Source organism: Pocillopora verrucosa, chromosome 3, assembly GCF_036669915.1.
Source record: "Pocillopora verrucosa isolate sample1 chromosome 3, ASM3666991v2, whole genome shotgun sequence".
Taxonomy (NCBI): Eukaryota; Metazoa; Cnidaria; class Anthozoa; order Scleractinia; family Pocilloporidae; genus Pocillopora; species Pocillopora verrucosa.
The window spans coordinates 16,722,583-16,738,152 of record NC_089314.1 but is presented as its reverse complement, the minus strand read 5'-3'; the positions used below and the strand labels follow the sequence as shown (position 1 = coordinate 16,738,152).

General features: G+C 38.3%; 2 protein-coding genes across 6 annotated transcripts in view; both read right to left on the bottom strand.

Annotated features, from left to right (window-relative positions):
* Positions 1 to 4,129: 4,129 nt before the first annotated feature.
* On the bottom strand, positions 4,130 to 8,761 carry LOC131783662 (cytochrome b5). Of its 2 annotated transcripts, XM_059100425.2 has the most exons (7): positions 8,595 to 8,761; positions 7,303 to 7,339; positions 6,015 to 6,106; positions 5,475 to 5,495; positions 5,124 to 5,170; positions 4,729 to 4,779; positions 4,130 to 4,539 (listed from the first exon to the last, which is right to left on the bottom strand). In XM_059100425.2, the coding sequence occupies exons 1-6, from the start codon at positions 8,718 to 8,720 to the stop codon at positions 4,767 to 4,769; spliced, it is 336 nt and encodes a 111-aa protein (XP_058956408.1). In that variant the 5' UTR covers positions 8,721 to 8,761; the 3' UTR covers positions 4,130 to 4,539; positions 4,729 to 4,766. The 2 variants fall into 2 exon arrangements, with proteins under 2 accessions (XP_058956408.1, XP_058956407.1); XM_059100424.2 differs by lacking the exon at positions 4,729 to 4,779 and having other exon boundaries at positions 8,595 to 8,759.
* Positions 8,762 to 10,341: 1,580 nt separating this feature from the next.
* LOC131783660 (C-Maf-inducing protein) overlaps positions 10,342 to 15,570 on the bottom strand; it is a 28,738-nt gene continuing 23,509 nt past the window's right edge. For 3 of the 4 annotated variants that reach the window (XM_059100421.2, XM_059100422.2, XM_066164374.1), the window contains 6 exons: positions 15,221 to 15,339; positions 14,731 to 14,752; positions 14,570 to 14,617; positions 14,208 to 14,354; positions 13,618 to 13,794; positions 10,342 to 13,023 (listed from right to left, as the gene is read on the bottom strand). In XM_059100421.2, the coding sequence (XP_058956404.1) occupies positions 12,976 to 13,023; positions 13,618 to 13,794; positions 14,208 to 14,354; positions 14,570 to 14,617; positions 14,731 to 14,752; positions 15,221 to 15,339 (561 nt within the window). In that variant the 3' untranslated portion in view covers positions 10,342 to 12,975. The remainder of the gene's footprint in view (positions 13,024 to 13,617; positions 13,795 to 14,207; positions 14,355 to 14,569; positions 14,618 to 14,730; positions 14,753 to 15,220; positions 15,340 to 15,570) is intronic. The other variant, XM_059100423.2, reaches the window with a different exon arrangement.

Sequence of the window (15,570 nt, the reverse complement as noted above, 5' to 3'; positions counted from 1 at the left end):
ATCGCGTAAATGCGTGATTCGCATAGATTCGCATTTGTCTGCGTTGAAACGTAGCTGCCACTTACGAGCCCATGCGCTAAGATTATTAAGATCATCCTGCCATGATCAGTTAACCAAATCAAAGCACTTCTATTCACTTCGATTCTATTGGGCTTCCGACCCACTTCTGAATATTTTAATGCGAATGTTTTGATCTTTTGCTTGCTACTCAGTGATGTCTTTTAGACTAATCAGTTCAAATCTTTGCCATATTTTTCATATTTCGAAAGTGTGGAAAAAAATATAAACGACTGAACGAAATAAAAAAACAAAACATTTGATTTTGAAAGATACGTTTCGCCTGTTTTTCTGTCATCTTCAGATTATTCGGCTAAATGTCACATTTTGCCATATTTTTGATATTTCGAAATTGTGGACAAAAATAAAAACACGACTCAACGAAAAAAAACACAACATATTTGATTTTGGAGATACGTGACGACTGTTTTCCTGTCATCTGCAGTATAAGCAAAATTCAAAGTCGTATTCTTATGTTAAACGGAAAGATGATATTGGCTAGACCACAAACGGAAACGTTAAAGTGGATGAACACAATGGAGTTTTGAATTTTAAAATCTCGACAAATTCTTCAGTCGTGGGCTCACTAAACTATATTCTGAGTATCCTGAGTACTGATCATCATGCAGCACACCGAGGTACGAATCTTTCATCATCTACGTTTGAGAGTATAAACGGAGGTCTTCATGGTTCTGGAGGTACCAGATTATCTTCAGATTAAACGTCTGCTCGGTAGTGCTCCTCCCTGCTCTGAAACCTGCTTGTTGATCAGCGATGATGGTCTCTGCGACTGGTTTCAGTCTGTTTATAACCATCTTTAGCATCGCTTTGTTTGGGTGAATGATCAAGCTGATGGCGCGGTAGTTTTTGCACAACTGAAGATTTTCTTTCGTTGGCAGCGTGATGATCATCGACTGGGTCCAAGATGTTGGCCATATTCCGGTACGCCAGATGTTGTTGCAGATTGCGGTTAGGGTGGTGATCATTGTCTCGCCTTCTGCTTGCACCATTTCAGCAGGTATGTTGTCGATCCCTGCTGATTTTTCTTGTTTCAGCGCCTTGACTGCCACCTCAACTTCCTCGCGTTGGATGGATTGCGGGTCCTCACCTGGTGTTGCTTGCTGGCAATTCAGTACTGCTAGATCTCCGTCAAGCTGATGGTTGTAGAGCTCGGAGCAGTATTCAGTCCACCCTTCCAGCATTTCCTTTTCTTCAGTGAGGTATTTCCCTGCTTTGTCCTGAATGCTTGTTGGTCGTCCCTGTTTTCCTTTGGTGAGGTCTTAGACCATTTGGTATGCCTTCTTTGTGTTGTTCTACAGAAGGTTTCTTCTATTTTGGTGCATTGGTGTTCTATCCAATCTCCTTTTTCCTTCTTCGACTCTCTTCTGACTCTGTTCTTTGCTTCTCTGTACCTCTTGGCTCCCTCTGGGTCACCTTTCCCTTTCTTCAATTCTCGCCTTTTGTCACCTGAGGTTCAGGATCTCTGTTGCGACCCTTTTTTTTGGGGGGCGCTAGTGTTTTCTAGATAACGTTTGGTGACATTCTATGACAAGCTGTTTAAGTTACTGACTTGCAAACTCTACCAATTTTTCTACTAGATACCTTGGGCTAAACTATCTGCATGATTTTGAGGAACTGGCCACTGACTTGCAACTGACGTGCACAGCGAAGATCATCTTTCAGGCCAACCTCGTTCAGTTCCCAGGGTCCTTTCTCTTCCTCCATCGAGGAAGTCCTATTTCTCGAATGTAAGCGACCGTTCATTCCCATACAAATCCTAATATTTCGCTTACTGATAGCCTTAAACATTTTGACACCCGCACAGACTCACCAAAACTCACCATTTAATCATGTTATAAGGAACATAATTACAGGGAAAGTATTCCTTATACATCACTCCCCTTACGACTGCTCCCTAATTTAATGTGAATTTGTCTACGTTTGTCAAGCCCTAAGTTACCTGGTGAGACCAAATTGCCATTTTCTTCTTACAGTGATATAAATCGTCCCCTCCAGAGCGAGATGCGAGATGCAACAAGGGGTGAGACGGGCACAAGTGGAGGAGCACGAAAAAAAACGGCAGTCCCTTTTTCGGCGTTGTATCCCTCATACGTAAATCGCCCTTTGCGCCCTCCTCACACCCGCGAATAAGTGACACTTAACTGTTCACGCTTTCTTCCTCTCGCTCTTAAATTTCCCTTCGCGCTCTGCTTGTGCTAGCAAAAACACAACGCGTTTAAAATAGCGCGCTCTCCCAACACTTGTCTCTGCTCGGCTAAAATACGCATTTTTGTTAAAAAGATTACTACGCCTATCTCGCAAGCTATGTCTAAGGGGAGGGGTTGATCCTATGTTTCCAGATACTGCATGAGTGTTACTATTGACTGATGTATACAGATTATGTGTGGAAGATCAGACAAATCTTAGTAGAGTTGGGGGGGTACCGTAATTTCCGGTCGTTTACCCGCACGGCCGATTACCCGCACCGGCCGATTATTGCATACGGCGAAAGAAAAAGTCAACAGATTACCCGCACTGGTGGATAACCCGCACGTTATGTTATTCAACTTTTTGGTGGCGAAAACGTGACATTAAGGTGATACATTTCAGTCTTTTAAAAGTTGTCTGATCCAACTTTCGAAAACTTGAAAGCGTCTTTGTCGAGTTTAAAGGTCAAAGAAATTCAGACGCGTGCACAATTCTGTGTCAATATTAGCATGTACTTTATTGATAAGATTATACAGTAAAAACACTAGCGGACCATGCCCAAATCTCAACGTTTCATAATTGACAGAATGCGAATTTGTGGTCACATTTTGTGCGAGCGATCGTTCGGCGACATATTGATTTGTTGAAAAAAAGCTGGGTGAGTATTAGAACTTGAATTATAAAGTACTGTCGGCGATTTCTGAAAAAAATCGATATCTCCGGTTCTATTGGGCTTAACAAGTCCCTTAAAACGGGAAAATTCTCTTTAGCTCAAGCTAGTGTTAAATGGAAATTTGTTACTGATGCGCCGGATATCTTTGGATTATTTTTGTCACCATCAAGGTTTTGTTTTCACGCGTGCCGATAGCAATTTGTTCGTCGCGCAACTAATTATGCGTGAAATAAACTCGAGTCGGCATCATGTTTTCGTGCCGCTTTGCGGCACTCTTAATACAATAAAATTCATTTGAGAGGTGGAAACGCATGTTGGTGATAATTTTTTTCAATTCAACTACCACTAGATTTTAAAATTGTCACATAACCCGCACCTCCCTATTACCCGCAGTGGCGCGCGTTTAATGCAAAATCAACAGATTACCCGCGGGTTAACGACCGGAAATTACGGTAAGTTTCCAAAGAAACTGTGGTGCTGCGTCGGTGGGAGAGTATAGCAGGTAATTTAGTGTTACAGCAGCTATCGCACTGACGAAGGGCTAACGCTCGAAACGTCAGCTTTTTTACCCTTTACGGTGGCTAATTTACGTTTTCAACCCAGTTGTTAACACTAAATTACTTAGTAGAGTTGGGTTTGTTGTACCCTGTAAAAGAATTCGGACACTCCAAAAGGATTATGTGAACCATAATTGTCCTGTAGAAAACAATCTACAGTTTGGTCTTCTCAGGTCAACTGCAATTGCATAATTATTCCAATTTAAACACTTTGAAATTCAGCTTTTAACAATAAATCTTAGCATACTGATCTCAGGAATTTACAGTAGAGTTTGCAGGGTAGTTTCCACAGGGGAAAACAAAGGTGGCTATTGCTTACATATTTAAATAGAAAGTCTTAAGGCCTATTTACACGGCACGACTTTGTCGCATGCGACAAGCTTACGACAGGCCTACGACATGACTTAAGAGTCGTAAGCGAGTTGTAGGTTTGATTTACACGAAACAATTCGTGTCGTAAGCCTGTCGTAAGCTTGTCGCATGCGACAAAGTCGTACCGTGTAAATAGGCCCTTAGTGTTCCTCCCCCCTAATATTTTGACCAGCACTTCTGGAATGCATTAGGCTGGACATCTGAAACAAAGGATCTAGGAATAGGATTACCAGCTTAGCAAATACTGCAATACAGCAAAAACTGAACAACTAAATGTGTATTTATTATTTAGCTACAGTCCAACAAGGACAGTTTTTTCCAAACCTACCTGAAACACACTAAACTAATTCATTAAGGTCTTATTAAAAGAAAAGATACTACTACAAAACTCAAAAGAAATAGAGAAAGTTTGCAGTGGAAAGATAACATTTTTTAAATCCAGTTTCTCTTCACAGAGAAAGATGCACCTCCCACAATAAGCATGTTCCAATAAACTTTCTAAATTAGGGTTTTTCTTTGTATTATTTTAGAATGATCACAATTTCTTGTGTTTCTGGTAATACTGTTCAAAATGTTTGGTCAATGGACTTTTCCTATGAATGGAAATACTTGTAAGCAGCAATGGCAACCACAACAGCTACAGCTCCTGCAGGCAAAAGAATGTTGTTTATCCTGCAAAAAGACAAAAAGAAAACAGATCAATTTGCTGATGCTATCTGAGAACTACAGCAGACATAATCAGTAGCATGCCTATGTACGTATTGTTAAGGCATCTTTTTCTTGCAGCAAGTTAGTGCTTTGAAAAATTCAAGTTACATTTTGTCAAAGATTTCAATTCACAATGCCAGCAAGGTTCCCCACCTAGCTAGTTGCCACTTTGTTAAATTTCTGTTCACTTGTTACTGAATGCAGCTGTAATTTCAATTGACAAAGAAATATATTAGCATTCCTTTTTATTGAGCCATTAAAGAATCCTGATATATCTTCCTTTATTACAAGAACACCTAAAATAAAGTGATCAGTCTCTGGTAAATGATAATTCCAAAATTATACGAATTACAATCAAAAATTATTTTTTATTTTTTTAATTTTATCCCTTCTTTTACAATGCAAAATTTTTTGTGTAGTATGATAAAGCAATTTGAAGACCATGAATTCCAGATATTCTATCGGTATTATTATCAATATTATTAATATCATTATCATTATTACCATTTTCAAATATGGTATATACTGTGCATGTCCTGAAAACTTACCAATTAGGTTTGCCTTCATCATGTTGAACAGTTTTCTTCTCTTGAGACTTATAGAGAGAGATAAAAGAATAATTTTGAAAATACTGCACCAGCCATAATTAAACAACATTGATAAAGACTGAACAATGGGTTCATGTGACCAAATAAGAGTGAAGAGCATAATTTCTCTTTTTTTGGTTGGTCATAACCCTTGAAAATTGAAATTTCAATTGAACAGGACTTCCTCAAAATCACAGAATTGATTCCTTGGAATAATGAAGGGAAAGTTGTATCCTGCTATTTTTTCTCTGATATGAATTGAAGAAGAACATGACATTGATGGTAATTGTGTAGCAGTAGTACTGTGCATACCTTCTCTGGAATCCTATCCTCCTGAAATACAACAAACAAATATTCATATAAATAGGTTGCTGATGGATACATTCTCATACTTATACTTTGTAGTTTGTTTTAAATGTCTTCTCAGCAACAAATATATGAATCGATATAATCATATCTTTGAGTAATTCAGTCTTTTTTTCTCATTCAAGAAAAGGAGGAAAGTAATTTTCTGATTTTGCATTTTAAGTGGGTGCCAGAAACGAATAAGGACACTTGGAGTAGTCCTACATAATTATCATGGTTACAGTTAAGAGGCTCAAAGTAATTAAAAGATTGCATGACTTCCAAACAAATGTCACCAAAGTGGCAATTACCATCAAATTGTTTCTATTTGCCTCTGCAACCAAAATGGTCAGAGCCTAGAGCACTGTTTTCCATTACTATTCCATCACCAACACTTGAATTCCTGATGTTTGATTTTTCTACAGTTGGAAAGTGTAATAAAAGTAAACTTACTCCATTTTTGATATTTTGGCCATATACACAAAAATCACCTATCAAAAACTTCACCTCAGCAAGCTCTCCAACAAGATACTGCTCCATAAGTTCCCTAGCATCAGAAGAATGTCCTACATCTTCAAAGTTTTCTGTAGCATCTCCACCTTTTTATTGCAGAACCACAAATCATTAATTCAGCATTCAAGTTATGAGTACAGTTAGGCCTAACCTGCATTCACTCTTTGTGTTTTAAGAAAGATGCCATAATGTCAAACATTATTTGATTAATAGTATTGCTAATAAATAAAATTAGAGAGAGGATTAGTTTTGAGCTTGGCAAAGGAATACAGAAAGATGTTTTTCATCTTATCATGAGCATGGGACAAAGAAAAATTTCTGAGTCCCCATGAGGAATCAAACCTCTGACATTCAGGTTCCATGCTCCAATTGCTCTACCACTGAGCCACAGAGACTCTAAGGAAACGCTATCAACATTGCTGATTTTAGCAGTATGCAGGATGCTTGTCATATGAATTTCGTAACAGCCCTTGCTCACTGCAGAGTTGCTGTGGCTCAGTGGTAGAGCATCAGAGCATGGAATCCAAAGGTCTGGGGTTCAGTTCATCATGGGGACTCAGAATTACAAAAACATCTTTCTCCAATATCGCTAATATCAATAAAACAAATGATAATTATTTAATAACAGAACTAACAATAAATAATAATAATAATAATCAAAACTAATGAAATAAATCCTATGTGGATGTGTGTATGATTGCAAATAAAAGAATGATTTTCACAGGTAAACTGCAATTAAAGTAACTGCTTGCCAGAAGAAATTTAAGCTTTGACCCAGTACTCTAGTGACTAACTAAGCCCTACGTTAAGAGTGAGACAACTCGAAGAAGGTTCTTTGAAAAGTGTAAAGGACAATTTGATAAAATTCCTTTGCTGAAACTGTAGTGCACCCTTACACACCAAAACACTCTGTCATTTACAATAATGATAATAACAATCATCATTATCATCATCATAAGTGGTTCCAGAATATATCCAGACCCCTGAAGCACCAGGGATTCTAGGTAAATTCTATCATCTCCCTCAATTTTAAATCACTCCATAAATTCTTTGTATCTTTCAGAACCATCTGGAGATCTTCATTTCTTTTTCAAGAGAAAACATCATAGTTCTAAACATTAGACCACCTACTCTTAAGCATGTAAACATGTAAACTTTTGTAGCATCCAATCAGATGGACCCTATAGAAATTCCAAAGCCAACACAAGAAGTCCCGAGGAAACAAATAAAGTAACAGTATAAATGTCATCTGGAAACACACAATTATAAAAATAACACTAACCAGCTTGTTCAAGTAGTACTTCCTCTCCACCCGGATGCTAATATGAGAAAAAAGGAACCTAAAATTACACTTATTGCTGTTATTAATAATAACAAAATTAAAATAATGAAGTTAGTAGCAACTTAAAGAATGACAAAAAGAATTTGCTTCTCCACTCAACTGAACCAAGTTGTTTTGAAATTTCAAAGAAAGTTAATCATACTTTTAGCATTTTCCTATGTGTTACCATGGTTGTTATCGGCCTTTGGAAAAATTATGCACTCTCTTTGCCAAACCACCTTAGTAGGGTGTAAATAAAACGCTATCTGAAGCCAATACATGAGTCAAATCTACAGTGAATAGACACTGAAAGAAAACCAACATGGAAATAGTCTCTGACACCTTGCAGAAATAATCAGACAAAACGAAATTAAGCCTGAAAGTTAGCAGCTGCAAAAATTTTGGTAACAAAGTTGTTCTGTCTGATAAAATTGACTTGCATCCTACCTTACTACTCATATTAAAAAAAAAGTTTCATTAAACATGTAGAGAGGAGGGAACAAAGGGCAATAAAGAAAAATATACTCCTATTTTTTTTTAAGATTTTCGCAAAAATTTGTATGAAATGAAGATAATGAAAAGAGGCTTTACAGTCTATATGTGTTTGGATGAACAAATTTCCAAGTTGCAAGCACCTGTCCGATGAATAGCGCACTGTGAAAAAGATGAGGAAAAATCTTTTTATGTTTTTCACCTGAAATAATAATATGAACCGAACTGTAGCACTGATTCACGTGGGAAGTGACTGCTACATCTCGTGCCACAAGGGGCAACATGATGAGAGAAGGGGTGATACAGGAATCTGCTTCAAAGGGTCGCTCACCCTAACCGCTGAACGTGGTATGTGGAAAAACATGTTTGGAAGTGACATCAGAATAGGCTATTTCATAGATTAAGTGTACATTAGATTACATACAGATTAGAAGACTGGTCTATCATGTCTACTATGTACATTAACTCTTAATGAGCAAAGGTCAACGTGCATTTCTAATTGAAATACGGTCATTGGTGGATAAATATCAATGGAACAAAACTTATAGGCGCAATCAACTCTTGTAACAGGTTCGAGTTCACGAATGAATCTGCTCTTTTCCCCTTAAAATTGATGCGATCTGGATCCAAACAAATAACGATCAAGTTATTTGTAGATGAAATGTACAATATTTGTATTGACATGTACAGTCCACGGGCCGGTACAGATTGCATCACACCGCAAATCATGCGAGTTTTCGTTGAAGAAAAATCCTTCTTACCTCATCTAAGAATTTCGTAATATCATAGATTCTGTTATGGATAATTAACCAAGACGATCCCGCAGCATTATGCTTTTGAACTTCTTCTAAAGGGATGGTTTTTACACTCTCTGCTGATTCAGCCATGGTACTACAATGGGAGGAATCTTCCAAAACGGGTAACGCATGCGTGAAACTCGCCCCAGACTGCCATACCGTAACTCGACATTACTTGGAGACAAGGTGCCCTGCAGTACTGAGTGGCCAGTGGTCACCATTCATCCGAACGCGAGTAATGAAGACTATTAAAAGCGAGCGAGAAGTCGCGTTCTTGTCCAGTGCCAACTCAAATTCTCTAAACTAAATCGAGAGACTTACGATTCTGATTTTTGGAGGCAGGAGAGACCTGAAGAATTTCATTGAAATTCTACATTCATGCAAGGATGCTGATTGCAAACACCTGCCTTCGCCATGCGCAACTCTGGGAAACTGTCTTCGATAGAGATGAGTATCACAAGTAAATAATTAAATAATTTGTTAACGTGAGGATAAAAAAGTGAATACAAATAAACGATAGTGATCCTTGCAGAAAAGCATTTCTATTTTCGTTATCTCTTTACTTGCAGCTCACCGGCGGGGATCATTTCTCGACTTAAAGAGATGATAATTATGAGACGGATGAAAATGGCCGGAGCCTGCAGTTTGGTTGAAGTGAAAGACTGGTGATCTTACCATTTCTTGGCCTCTGATATTTAAGTTCTACAGTTCCACATCATATTTGGAAGAAACTGCACCCTAAGTAACAAATTTATCATTCCTTGTGGTTGTGAGAGATCATCAGACGTGAAAAGATAACCGTAATGACCTTAAGAAGCGAGACAACAGATAACAACAATAAATAATTGGTTTTGACGAACCTTTAGGACGGGCACAGCTTTCAAATATGGGGGACGTCGGCTTGGGTGCTAATTGTGGATTACCACAGAATATTCCATACGCGGGCTAACTCAAAGTCGGATTTTAAATTTACCATGCTAGCTTGATCGGATTTGGAAAAATTCTGCTATGGTCCACAAGTCCAGGCTAGGTCATAAGGCGAGTGTTTAAGGAATATGTAAGCAGCGTTGGACCAGCATCCTTTTCAAAGAGAGTGGTCCTACTCTTAATCGCTTCAGTAGAAGAAAACTGAATCCTTCCCAACAGCTATGAAAGTCAGTTTGAGCTCAGTTGTTAAAATGGCAGTTGCTATCCAGCGGATAAGTGCTGACTAAACACTCTGCGCTATCTACTGGATAGAGATTTATCCACGGAATGATTCCTCACCCTCTGAACATTTCTACTTTCATCGGCTGGGGATACGCAAATCACCATGGACAAGAGGATGTAGACACACTAATGATCGTTAGAGCATGGTTGGTAAAGGTGAATTGTTAGGAGACCGATCGAATGATTTCTTCATAAGTTGCTGTTGAGAGTGGATAACGCTTTCCAAAAGATCGCTATCCAAGGGGTAGAAATTCGTTATCCAATGGACACCGTTATCCACCCTTTAAACAACTGGGACTCAACTTACCCAAACTTCGAACCCATTGAAATTGTTTTGAACTGACTGACCAAAGTATACTTCATATCAATTTTCAGTTCATCTTTCCTTTTTGCCGGCTTTCCTATCCAATCACCTCAAATAACCATGATTAGGATGAAAATTTAGATCCAACAGCTTGGAGTTATAGTAACACCCTGGAATGATTCAAAGAATTCCACAGTATTCAAGACAGAAATTTTAATCCACAATAAATGGAACAGAAGAAATAATTTATACCAGTTACGCTTAAATTTGTGTCTCGTACACAATTACAGGCCATGAACAAAAAACTTTACACATAATGCTTTTGTACATAAACGAAACTTAATTAAACTTGGGAAGCAAATTTTATGTACATAACGAAAGTACTCTTTATGATATTTATTATATAAGTTCGCACAACTCTTGGAACAAAACGATATATAGTTTTTTTTTTAAACAAACTGAGCTTAGCTAATTGGGCTCAATTCATTCCTATTGATTAAATATTGTAGTGGCTTCTGAAAACTGAAAAGGTTGTCGTTTTATCAGTTATGGAGGTTTCTCGGTCTCTTGAGGAGTTTAGAAGAGCATCGTGAGTGTTTCGTAATGTTAATTGTCTTATGTCTAAGGACCCACACAAGTTGGTAGCTTCTGATTGGCTAATTGCAAAAAGATTTTTAAATTATCAATTTTAACTACAGTACGACTAGGACAGCGGTCAAACGGTGACCATGAGAAATTCCTGCCAAAGCGAGAAAAGCTGGCTAAACCAGAGTTTCGAGGCTTCGGGAAACGAAATTATTACCCTACCGCCTAAATATATCACAATATGCTTTAATTTTACCAAAACTTACGTGAACTTGCGCCTATCTTACAACCAAACTTCTCAAAACAATGGCAGCAAGACCTCAGAAGTCTCTAATACCATAACGAACCGTGCACCTTAAAAGCGAATTTCACGAGGAAAAGAACGTCACATTTGTTCTCATCATTTGTGAAGATGATCTAGGAAAACCAAGGAATATGGCTTTTTTCGCTGGTACTCTCACTTCATAAATAAACACAAACCACAGAAAGTGGAAGATTAACCCACTAATCTCTAAAGAGTTACACTGTTATCTGTATTTTACACAAGGCTTTCATAGAAAGAAATGAATATCACCGCTGTTCTAGATGTTTGCTGTTGACAAGGTTATTCTGCAACCCGTCAACCTCCTGGCTCTTTTACCTTACTGTGTAGAAAGAAATTCTATAGCGTATTCAAAACGATATCTTTGGAAGGAAGACTACCTAGAAGAACAAATAACTGTGTAACTTTCTCTAATCACAAAATAACCAGAAAACTTATTTCATATTTAAGAAAGCTCACACCTCGCGAGATGTGTCATCTAAAGTAGGCAGACGGCATCCAAGATTATTCTTGAGTCTTGGTTGTGAGTGTAATACGTTTCGTAACCTCTACATCTGTACTACTGCGGCTAAAATCCAGAAGGCTCTTCATCGGTTTATATCTACCCCAATAATACTCAATAGGCTACTGTTAGTTTGCCTCCTTTACATTAATAAAAGCCTTTAGAAGCAAAGAGTGATTTAAAAATTAAATTAAAACCACCAGAGCGCTTAATTTAAGTTCAATTACCTAGCCCATAAGAAATAAAGAACATATCTGCAACAGAACCATACATTACCCCTCAAGAAATAAGTCGTTAAACTTCTAGTTAACTTAATAAATGTACACTTCTTTAGATGTCTCCGTTATTCCAATTTAGTCCCACTAAGCGAGCTCTATATAATTTAAATTAAGCAATAATAATTTACGTGCTATAACACTACTTTTAAATTTGAGCCACGGAACTTACCACAGTAATTCCACATTTAACGCCACGGTGGCATTATCGCGGGCGCAGAATTTACATTAAAGACCAGGACTCGAGAGACAAACCGAAATTAGCGCCTAGTTTGTTGCCTAACCCCCCCCCCCCCCCAACTACTCCCACACAGATCGGAGAAGTCATGAAAGATAATCAACTCGTTTCAATACAGCTGTGTCTTTCCAAATTATGCGAATTTCAAACTCCCTTTACAAGGAGAAATCAAGGTTCTACCGAAAACCGAAAATAAGTTAAAATAAGAGTAACAACTACAAAAAAGCAACGATTCACGAGGAGTAGACTTTGAATCAGGTAGTTTTTTTTGCAAGCTTAGACCAACTCATAGTGTATTTTTCCAATTTAAGATACAAAGTCTTGACTTTTTCAGTCGCTGGTAACTTATCTCTTGAACAAGGACGCAAAGTTTTAGTTTAGTATAAAAACAAACAAAACATTACAAAATGGAAAGACCAAATGAAAGGGAACATAGATGGTTTGGAATGGAGATGATTAACAAGCATTGCAAACGAAATTGAAAGTTTTGGTGGCAACATATCACTTTCCCCTATGACAAACGGCAATTTACAGCTACAGAGTACCATAACATCACAAACATCACAAACAGATTGATCTTTGTACATCTTGCTTCTGAAATTATCAATTTTCTGTAGCCGATATGCGAACAACTAATTAAAGAGTAAATCTACTCAAGTCCTGAATGTGATTAAAAAATATCAAGTTCGGAGCTACTCTAAAGTTTCAAAGCTAAATACGGTAACTATGTTACATGATCGGTGATCTATTAAGAAAGTACTTGTGTGCAGTCCTCCACAGATAATCACGGTTGAGCTGTTAAGACAGCCTCACAGGCCCTTGGAAACTGGGGGGAGGAGAGTAAAACTCATTCAACTTGACAAGGTCACGGATGCATCTACTGCTTGTGTGCAGACAGGTACACCAAAAGTCAAACATCCGTGTACCGAACATCGATCTCTTCCAGTCTTGGCAATTTCTGCAACAAAAATTTAAAACGAAATTACAACTCAGTGGGTATGTATTTGATGGCAATTGAACAAAATTCCGAGAAGTACAAGAAAGGTAGGGGGTGCAGAGAGACACATTTAACCACTGACTGGGGCGGGATCAAACTGGGAAACACCATAATTCTGTTTGCGAGTCCAACACACTGACAATTTAGCCACGCTCCCTCCTGGCACTGAACAAGGAATGATCACATAAAATTGACAATGAATTGAAAACCGTCCCAAAAATATGTTGTGGGTCTATTTTATTTTTCTTAATTTCAGAACCATTGCAAAAACTCATTGAACTCAAACATAAAGGACAGTAAAATTTAAAGGAATGAAGTAGGACCACAACCGATGCTAAGGAATAAGTAAAAAAAAAAAGATGGATAGCAAAGCTACCCCGAAGGAGAGAAGCCACTGTTCATTCTGGAAAGTTAGAAATAATCTACCCCAGTTATATTCAACCGCTGGAAATACTTCCCATGTGTTCATATTTCAGTATTTTACTTCGCAGGTAATCGCTAGAAAACATTTCCAACTCTGAAACAAATTTAACTCGACTCGATTACGCCACTTACCTTAAGTTTTTCGTATGTTGTCGGCGAAAGTCTGGTGCTGTTCAGGTTCAGATTTCGAAGACTGGACATGATCACGAGGGATGACAGTCCGTCATCCGTCACGGGCGTCTCACACAGGTTCAGTGACTCTAAGTTGTGCAGCTGCTCTGCCACCATGTGCAAGCCTTTATCACCAAACTAGAAAACCCGGTTTAATATTTTAGATTATCATTTGCGTGAGACTGGGCTTCAGGGATTTTATAACCTTTAATGCTACAGCATCGTTGGGAGAGTATCCCGGCAAAAGATTAAAACTCGACTTCCTCTACGTCCCATGCAAGATCTGACACACGTGTATCCTAACGCTAGTGCCTGGGCCTGCCCTCTGATGACTGTCTAAGTAGGGCGACCGTACCTTTCAGACCTTGAAGACGCCTTTTTACCGCTTCTGTTTCCATGTCTGAATCAAGGCAGGGGAGGGTAGGCTACCCACAAAAGTTGTAACGGGGGATGGTTAAGCTTCCCTTGAGGTAATTAAGGGAACCGCAAGACATAGTCTTTCATCTCCAAGACCTTACTAGCAACAGAAAGAAAAGGAATGATCAACAAACCTGTGTGGACCAAAGGTTTAAATGTAGCAGAGCTGGCAGTTGAACCAAGTATTCAGCACAAGCGCTGGTTACATGTGTGAAGGCAAGGTTTAGGCTCTGAAGGTTACCAAAAGAACCAGACTTGAGAAGACGGGCCAAGTCGTCATCCTGTAGAAGACAAGTTATTTGTTACGTCAGCGCATTTTTTCCACTGACAAATAGACGAGAGCTTATTCGATGGTCTGCCAAGACTTTACATATTGGACCGACGTCTTTAGACCTTAACTAATAAACAAGAGCTTGTTTTACGCCTTCCGTTTTCTGTAGTTTTGGTTGCTCCTGCTGATGTTGTCAATGTATTTAACAGTGCAAAAAACACCTACCGTCGATTTTGTAGGAAGGGTAAGTACTGTTGGTCCCCCCTTTTCCTGCTGAAGAGAAAGAAAAAATTAGGAGACATTAAATGTTCCTAGAGCTTAACTGACAATTAAACAGGAAAGAACACATTTAAAGCACTTTCAAAGAAAACAAATATTTTTCCTACCATCTGTCTGAACTTGGCTTTTCTGAAAAACAAAGAACAAGACGATAAGTACGGATCAAAGAACTCATTGGCACAACACCATGGCCAGCGGCCAACGTCCGTGCATGTGTGAACGTTGCATCGAGGCAGCCCTACATAATGTTTTCAGGCTAAACTACCTCAAAAACTAAACGGTTACGAAGTTTCAATCGCGTAAAACATATTGAGAAAGCTCAAAACAAAATGGTAACCCAAAAAAAACCCCGTAATTAAATAAACTTTGTGTTCGCAAAATCTTTAGTCCTCCTTCACCATGCTTTTATTTCCTTTTACATTTTTCTTTTAAAGAACATTTCAATTTATTGTCGTAAATTTTCCATGCAGCAGTTTCATCGTGCGTTTTCCTTAAAAATTTTACGCGGAAAATTCACGCACGGCTGACCAAAATTGATCAATTTGCGCATGCCCAACGATTGACCGCTGGGTTGTCTTTTGTTGAATAACAACTTACTTCTGACACAGAGCTTCATAACACAGTTTGCCTTCTTCGGTGCTTTCTAATGTAGAAATGATCTGTAATTTTTCATTTTCGTCTTGCAGAACCTCAACTTCTAACATGAATGCCAAAGTCTGTCAAAAACAGAAACAGAACTGAATTAACCCTTAACAAGATACGATAATTTATTTAACCAAAATGATAATAATAATAACTGAAATTGGTATGTACATATACATGTACATGTATTTCTCTCAGAATTTCAGGGCCCAGAGACGATTGTTCAATTGTTAACGGGTGATTTTCTATGCACAGTGCAAATAACATCAACGATTATAATCTGCTTCAATAACAGTGCTCCACTT

Bases quoted from the DNA above. Each gene is read 5' to 3' on its own strand.
- LOC131783662 (XM_059100424.2), bottom strand. From the start codon at position 8,720: ATGGCTGAATCAGCAGAGAGTGTAAAAACCATCCCTTTAGAAGAAGTT. The intron at 7,340-8,594 runs GTAAGAAGGATT...TTCTCATATTAG, and splicing joins TTACGAAATTCTTAGATGAG to CATCCGGGTGGAGAGGAAGT. The intron at 5,496-6,014 runs GTGAAGTTTTTG...GTTGTATTTCAG, and splicing joins TTGTTGGAGAGCTTGCTGAG to GAGGATAGGATTCCAGAGAA.